Source organism: Electrophorus electricus, chromosome 6, assembly GCF_041902795.1.
Source record: "Electrophorus electricus isolate QZ-2024a chromosome 6, ASM4190279v1, whole genome shotgun sequence".
Taxonomy (NCBI): Eukaryota; Metazoa; Chordata; class Actinopteri; order Gymnotiformes; family Gymnotidae; genus Electrophorus; species Electrophorus electricus.
Genome location: NC_137502.1, coordinates 27,644,556 through 27,652,055, shown reverse-complemented (window position 1 = coordinate 27,652,055; position 7,500 = coordinate 27,644,556). Strand labels below are relative to the sequence as shown.

General features: G+C 50.6%; 1 protein-coding gene across 7 annotated transcripts in view; it reads right to left on the bottom strand.

The window, feature by feature from the left end:
* Window positions 1-7,500, bottom strand: part of myo5aa (myosin VAa) — a 57,941-nt gene that overhangs the window by 9,566 nt on the left and 40,875 nt on the right. For all 7 annotated transcript variants that reach the window (XM_081716226.1, XM_081716224.1, XM_081716228.1 and 4 more), the window contains exons 18-28: window positions 6,682-6,790; window positions 6,301-6,512; window positions 5,931-6,087; window positions 4,760-4,999; window positions 4,316-4,564; window positions 4,103-4,196; window positions 3,743-3,891; window positions 2,787-2,885; window positions 2,529-2,666; window positions 1,443-1,499; window positions 976-1,203 (exon numbers count right to left, since the gene is read on the bottom strand). In XM_081716226.1, coding sequence (XP_081572352.1) covers window positions 976-1,203; window positions 1,443-1,499; window positions 2,529-2,666; window positions 2,787-2,885; window positions 3,743-3,891; window positions 4,103-4,196; window positions 4,316-4,564; window positions 4,760-4,999; window positions 5,931-6,087; window positions 6,301-6,512; window positions 6,682-6,790 — 1,732 coding nt within the window. The remainder of the gene's footprint in view (window positions 1-975; window positions 1,204-1,442; window positions 1,500-2,528; window positions 2,667-2,786; window positions 2,886-3,742; window positions 3,892-4,102; window positions 4,197-4,315; window positions 4,565-4,759; window positions 5,000-5,930; window positions 6,088-6,300; window positions 6,513-6,681; window positions 6,791-7,500) is intronic.

The window sequence follows — 7,500 nt, the reverse complement described above, 5'->3', positions numbered from 1 at the left end:
CCTTTGGCGAAAGCAGTGTGAGAGACACAAAGTTAGAAAATGAGAGAGTGAAACAAGTTACTGACAAAATCAACTAAACACACAGCTCATTAGTGTATAACCTAATGAAATATCACAGCAGAGAAATGCAATTAATGTGGCAAAGTATGTGGTCATCACCATCAGATAAAAAGATCTTCACTGAGAACACACTTTCAGAAAAATGTGTTTTAATCACTCTAAAAAGATATTTTAAAACATAGCCGAAGAAAAGGTTCCCCTGACCCTAACTGAGTTAGCCCTAACTCTAACCCATAACCCCTGATCCTGAGTTAGCCCTAACCCTAATCCATAACCCCTGACCCTAACTGAGTTAGCCCTAACTCTAACCCATAACCCCTGATCCTGAGTTAGCCCTAACCCTAATCCATAACCCCTGACCCTAATTAAGCTAACCCTAACCCTAATCCATAACCCCTGACCCTAACTGAGTTAGCCCTAACTCTAACCCATAACCCCTGATCCTGAGTTAGCCCTAACCCTAATCCATAACCCCTGACCCTAACTGAGTTAGCCCTAACTCTAACCCATAACCCCTGATCCTGAGTTAGCCCTAACCCTAATCCATAACCCCTGACCCTAAGCTAACCCTAACCCTAACCCATAACCCCTGATCCTGAGTTAGCCCTAACCCTAATCCATAACCCCTGACCCTAACTAAGCTAACCCTAACCCTAACCCCTGATCCTGAGTTAGCCCTAACCCTAATCCATAACCCCTGACCCTAACTGAGTTAGCCCTAACCATTGCCCTCACGCTAATCCTTAAACCTAATCTTTAACACTAATCCTTATGACTATTCCTTAATCAATAACCCCTGACCCTAACTGACCCTAACCTAACCCTAGCTGAGTCAGCGTTCCTGAGTGAAATCTTTCTGTAGCCCAGCAGTGGGAGGGGGCGATTGACCTTACATGACCTTGTGTGACCTCTGACCTTGTGTTGCATGGCTTCCTTCTGACTGACGAGCTGCGAACGGAGGATGAGCACCTCCTCCTTGCGGACCTCCAGCTCCTCGGTGGAGGCGTTGAGCTGGTCCAGGAGAACCTTGTATGCGGGTGAACCTGGCGCGGCTGAGCTGGCACCCACACTGCCCATCAAGGACTGGCGCATCTCACTCAGGTCGTGTCTCAACTTCTTATTCTCAGATTCAAGCTCCTGGCGCTGGGGGGAAGGTTGAAGGGTAAGGGCAAGTGAGAGCGCGAGATTCTTAACACGTACGTGTAGTGACAGTACAAAACAATCAGGGTGAGCAGATAAATGAGCTGGACATTTTCTGTAGGTTCTACAGCAGCAGGGTTACGGTCAGTTCTGATGTGAATCCGCATCAAGACACCCAAGTGCAGACTGGATCGGTCTGAGCAAGAGCTGGACGTTTGCTAAGTTCCATGTGTGTGTGTTACCTTGAGAGACTCGTACTCCAGTTCTGCACTGCGAGCTTTCTTATGCTGTTCATCGTCCTGAGAATGACAAAGGAGTAATTGCAGCGCTCCAGTGTAACTGACAAGAAACTGACCAGTAACTGCAGCGCTCCAGTGTAACTGACCAGAAACTGCAGCGCTCCAGTGTAACTGACCAGTAACTGATCAGCAACTGCAGCGCTCCAGTGTAACTGACAAGAAACTGACCAGCAACTGCAGCGCTCCAGTGTAACTGATCAGCAACTGCAGCGCTCCAGTGTAACTGACCAGTAACTGATCAGCAACTGCAGCGCTCCAGTGTAACTGACCAGAAACTGCAGCGCTCCAGTGTAACTGACAAGAAACTGACCAGCAACTGCAGCGCTCCAGTGTAACTGACCAGAAACTGCAGCGCTCCAGTGTAACTGACCAGTAACTGATCAGCAACTGCAGCGCTCCAGTGTAACTGACCAGAAACTGCAGCGCTCCAGTATAACTGACCAGCAACTGCAGCGCTCCAGTATAACTGACCAGCAACTGCAGCGCTCCAGTGTAACTGACCAGCAACTGCAGCGCTCCAGTGTAACTGACCAGCAACTGCAGCGCTCCTGTGTAACTGACCAGCAACTGCAGCGCTCCAGTGTAACTGACCAGCAACTGCAGCGCTCCAGTGTAACTGACCAGCAACTGCAGCGCTCCTGTGTAACTGACCAGCAACTGCAGCGCTCCAGTGTAACTGACCAGCAACTGCAGCGCTCCAGTGTAACTGACCAGCAACTGCAGCGCTCCAGTGTAACTGACCAGCAACTGCAGCGCTCCAGTGTAACTGACCAGCAACTGCAGCGCTCCAGTGTAACTGACCAGCAACTGCAACGCTCCAGTGTAACTGACCAGCAACTGCAACGCTCCAGTGTAACTGACCAGCAACTGCAACGCTCCATCAACAGTGGTGAATCAGTAACAATGGGAAGACAACACACCACTGTTTCATGAATCTGCATTTGTTTGTGTGTATGTGCATGCTTCTGTGTGTGTTCGAGCACGCATGCGTGCGTTTGCTTCTGTGTATGCACGTGTGTGTTTACACACCCTGGCTCTAGCCCGCTGAAACTGCTCTTCTCTGCGGTCGAGCTCATTCTGTAGACCCTGCTTTTCCTGTTCCAGCTCTGACACACGTTTCTGTAACTTCAGGACCAGAGCCATGTCCAGCGCGCCCTTGGTCACGTCCTGCAGGGGGCGCCATGTGCCATGACACACTTAGATTCACCTCACATGTCAACCCACTGTCCAAAGAACACATCCAAGTAATGCAGCATCTGATGTACTGTTTAATCTCGTGTGACCCACCTCCATTCCGCGGGACCCCTCCTCGGACTCGTATGTGTATTCAGATTCGTTGCTGCTGTGGGCGGAGTCAGTTCGCCTGTGACCCGGTTTGGGGACATTCTGAAAGATTGAGTGGTGATCAGGCCATGCTGCCGTGTTTTTGGTGTTATCGACTAACACCTATTTATGTATTTAAGTAAATGCCATACAAATACACACAAAGTTGACTGATAAATTGATAGTAGTGGAGAGCAGATCATACTGCCATCATTATCATGGTAAATTACAGCACAACACGCTTCTCAGACACTATCCAGTGTACTGTCTAAAACACACATCTAAAACACTGACCAGCTATTTTCACTGTTGCCCTCCTTCGACAGTCGGTCCTTTCTTACCTAAACTATGGATGTAAATGGACTCAACATTGCGCAGTGACTTAACACGTAGTAGTCCAGGTGCTGGGTGCTGCATGGTTGGGTGTTTGGGTGTTTGTGCGCTCCAGGCTTGTGCACCGAGTGAACTGAAGTGCTGGAACATCTTACTCCTGACATATTACCCAGCTCTAACTGACAAAGATGACGTGTGCCGTATCAACGTGTGTTTTTAGATTGTCCTGCATTGTGTGTGTGTCTGTCTGTCTGTCTGTCTGTGTCTGTGTGTGTGTCTGTCTGTGTGTGTGTGTGTGTGTGTCTGTCTGTCTGTGTGTGTGTCTGTCTGTGTGTGTGTCTGTCTGTGTGTGTGTCTGTCTGTGTGTGTGTGTGTGTCTGTGTGTGTGTCTGTCTGTGTGTGTGTGTGTGTCTGTGTGTGTGTCTGTCTGTCTGTGTGTCTGTGTGTGTCTGTCTGTGTGTGTGTGTGTCTGTCTGTCTGTCTGTCTGTGTGTGTGTGTCTGTCTGTCTGTGTGTGTGTGTCTGTCTGTCTGTCTGTCTGTGTGTGTGTGTGTCTGTGTGTGTGTGTGTGTGTGTGTGTGTGTGTACCATGGTAAGAGTCATCTCCTCTTTCAGGTCATCATATTTCTCCTCCAGGCGGAGGTGCTCTGTGAGGAGATTTTGATAGCGAGAGCGCTCCTCGTTTAGATCACTCTCCAGCTGAGATGTCTCCTCCTTCAGCGCCCTCTGCATTTTCTCTACAGAAAACACACAGCAGTTTAATAACAGACACACCTTTACCTTAAAATATACACATAATATACACATTCCCCAACTGTACATCATAGTTCTATCAGTAGTACAGTGATGAGTGTATCAGTAGTACAGTGGGGGTAAGGGTTGGGTGGTTAACGAGTAGGGCAGGGCCAACAGGTTTCTGTGTATCGTGTTTAGTAAGGGCAGCTCTACCTGTCCACTGTTGGCCCTGTTCCTGAATCAGCCGGTTCAGGTCATTTTTTTCATTCTTCAGTAGATGGTTCTGTTCCTTTAGCTCAGAGATCATCTGAAGCACAACACGCACGCAACGGTACAATCAGGACAAATTCACAACATTGTCACTTTACACACATCTGGGCTCATGCATAGCAGGTATTTCATGACCTCACCCCCACACGCCCTCACCTGCTCCATCTCGTCCTGGTACGTCTGGGCCCAGTCCTCGATGGCCTTCTTCTCCTTCTGCGTGCTCTGCAGCTCCACCTTGAGGCGCTCTAGCTCCTCCTGCAGGCTGGCCACGCGGTTGGCGCTGTTCCTGGCCTCGTCTTCTGCACCGCGGAGCCGCGTCAGCTCCCGCCGCGTGCGCTCGCTCTCGGCAGCGTGCGTGCTCTCTGTGCTGCTCAAGCGCTCGCTCAGCGTGCGGTTCTCCTTGTTCTGCAGCAAACAGGGAAGCAGAGACGTCAGGGAATCCGTCACGCTGCTGCCTTTCCTCCACCAGCTGCCCCGTACCGATTCTGCCACCAGGGGCTTCTCTCCCAAGGCCAGAGTGTTGCTCACACAGTGTTGCTAACCCTGATTTCAGACCGAGAGGTGCGAGTGTCGGCGCGGGCCAAGGGCGTCCGAGGTCACCTGCTCATCGATGCGACGTTGCAGCTGCATGATCTTGTTCTCCATGCCGATGTTGAGCTTCTTGTAGTGCTCGACGGAGCGCGCCTCGATCTTCAGCTTCTTCAGCTCGCGCCGGGCGCGCATGCGGCGCACGCAGCACTGCAGGTAGACCACGGCCTCCAGAGAGCGCTGGTACCACTGACGCGCCAGCCAGCCGCGCACCATCTTCTGGATGATGATGGCCTTGTGTTCCCGCAGAAGCTGCACAGGAGGAGCAAAACACACACACACACACAAGCAACAAACACGCGTGCGCACGCACACACACACACACACACACACAAGCAACAAACACGCGTGCGCACACACACACACACACACACACACACACACACACACACACACAAGCAACAAACACGCGTGCGCACACACACACACACACACACACACACACACACACACACACACAAGCAACAAACACACGTGCGCACACACACACACACACACACACACAGAGAAAAGCTAAACTATTAAGATGGTTCCTGACCCAAAGTTTCCAAAATCAATCTGTTCTGCACATTTCCCCTTTTGCCTCTCCATCCTACAAAGATTACACATCTCTTACAGCTCTTAGTAAACTGAGCAGGGAGAGCAGCACAAATAACAGAGACTGCATGAGAGGCTGAGAGTGTGTGTTTTAGTGTGTGTCAGTGTGTGGGGGGGCAGGACAGTGGCAGCTGCTGTTGTCCGTCAGCGGGGGGCCGTCCCCTCCACTCTCTGATCACAAGACCATCGCCATGGCTTTTCCCAAAGTGACATCACAAACACACATCTCTGTTGTAGATGGATCTCTACAGCAGGATCTTCTGCCCTGCAGCAGCGCTCCCAAACGCTGGCTGACACCGGCCGCCCTTGCGCTGCTCTCTCTCCCTGCGGCTTTTTCTCAGATTGAATGTCTTAGTAAACCCACAGTTCTCCCAGTACAACCGCGGGTGCCAGCACATCTCATGTGTGCCATGCCTGAGATGACTGTGCAGTTGCTGTAGTTTTAATTATAACCAGACTGGCACACATCAGCCTAGCGGACCTGAGCAGATATGACGTTAGATTGCATGTGTGTGTAGGACGGTGTGCCTGTGAGTGTGTGTGTGTGCCAGTGTGTGAGTGTGTGAGAGAGTGTGTGTGAGCGTACCGCCTTGTACTGCTGTCTGGCCACATATGCTCGGAGAATACACTGCACAGCGAGGGCTGCAGCTTGCATGCGCTGATAGCGTGTCCTCTGCACATACATGCGCTGGTACTTTTGGATGACGATGGCGGCTCTCGTCCGGCGCAGGAAAGTGGCCAGGCTGTGCGCAGGACACAGGGAGGCGCCGTTAACCCCAGAAACACAATGCGCACCTCACACACAAGCCAGAGGCTCTGACTATGGCAGCCCAACAGGCTCATTTGCAGCTTCACAAATGATAAAGGGCCAAAAAGTGTGAATGTGTGTTATAGAGCCCTTGTGTGTATGTGTGTGTGTGTGTGTTTGTGCATGCGCACGCATCTCTGCCTCTCACCATCGGGCCTGGTGTCCTCTCACGTGCGTCTGGATGGTGATGGCCGCCCGTTTCACACGCAGGTACTTCTTACGTGCCAGCCAGCAGCGGATGGTCTTCTGGATGCGGATGCAGGCGGCACGCAGTTTATCCGCACGGAGCTTCTCCAGGTAAGCCACCTGTCCCGCCCGGAAAAAGATCTTTGTCTTGCCAAACTGGTACTTGTCTGGATCCTGGAGAGGAGATGAAGGTAAAGATGAAGATGAATGTGTTCTGGAAGGAAGGACTGGGCCATTTCTTGGGCTTTGTAAATCCTTTATTTAACTGAAATAAACTTTAACGTGCATTTTAGCAACTGAGGTCTACAGACCTCTTGTTAAAGGTACAGAGAAATACTCGTACTTGGACCAGCTTTTCTAGAACATTCTTGCAGGTCATCTTCTTGTCTGACTGGACGTCCTTCTGCTTCATCAGAACCCGGTAGCGGCTGAAGAACTCCTGGTAGGTCCACCTGGGGAGAAAAAAGGATGGAACTGGTCTTTATTTGGTTGTCTGAGTTCAGTTTGGTGGGAAGCCGCCCAGGTGCTTGTGTAGTCTCATCATCTCAAAGCTCAACTACTGCAACTCGCTGCTTGCTGGTCTTCGTCCAAGACCTCTACAACTTGTCCAGAATGTAGCAGCACGACTGGTCTTCAATCTTACAAAGTTCACAATCACTCCACTGATGCACTCCCTTCACTGGTTTCCAGTAGCTGCCTGCATCAGATTTAAAATCCTTGATAGTCACCTACAATGGACCAATGGACCATACATGATGTCAAAGGTCAAAGCCAGATCTGTACCTCGAGTACTTTGAACCTCAAATACAGCTCGGCTTGAAATAACATGCTTCAGGTCTCATGGAAGACAAGCATGGAGACTATTCTCTGTCCTGGTAGTGTGAGGTGTGGGGTAGTGTGGGGCAGTGTGGGGCAATGCAAGGTAATGTGAGGTGTGGGGTAAGGCAGCTGTGGTTAGTATTGATCTCAAGATACCTGCAGTCACTCTTCTGAACAAGACAGAAGTGAATTTGGACCAAATTCCAGCCCCCAGGAATACTCACTTCTCCTCACTACCAGTCACTAAACCATCAATGTCTTCATCGCCACCATCGTCACCACCACTACCACCACAGCACATGTGAAGGCCATCAAACAAATCTTTCATATCAGTTGGAGAAGT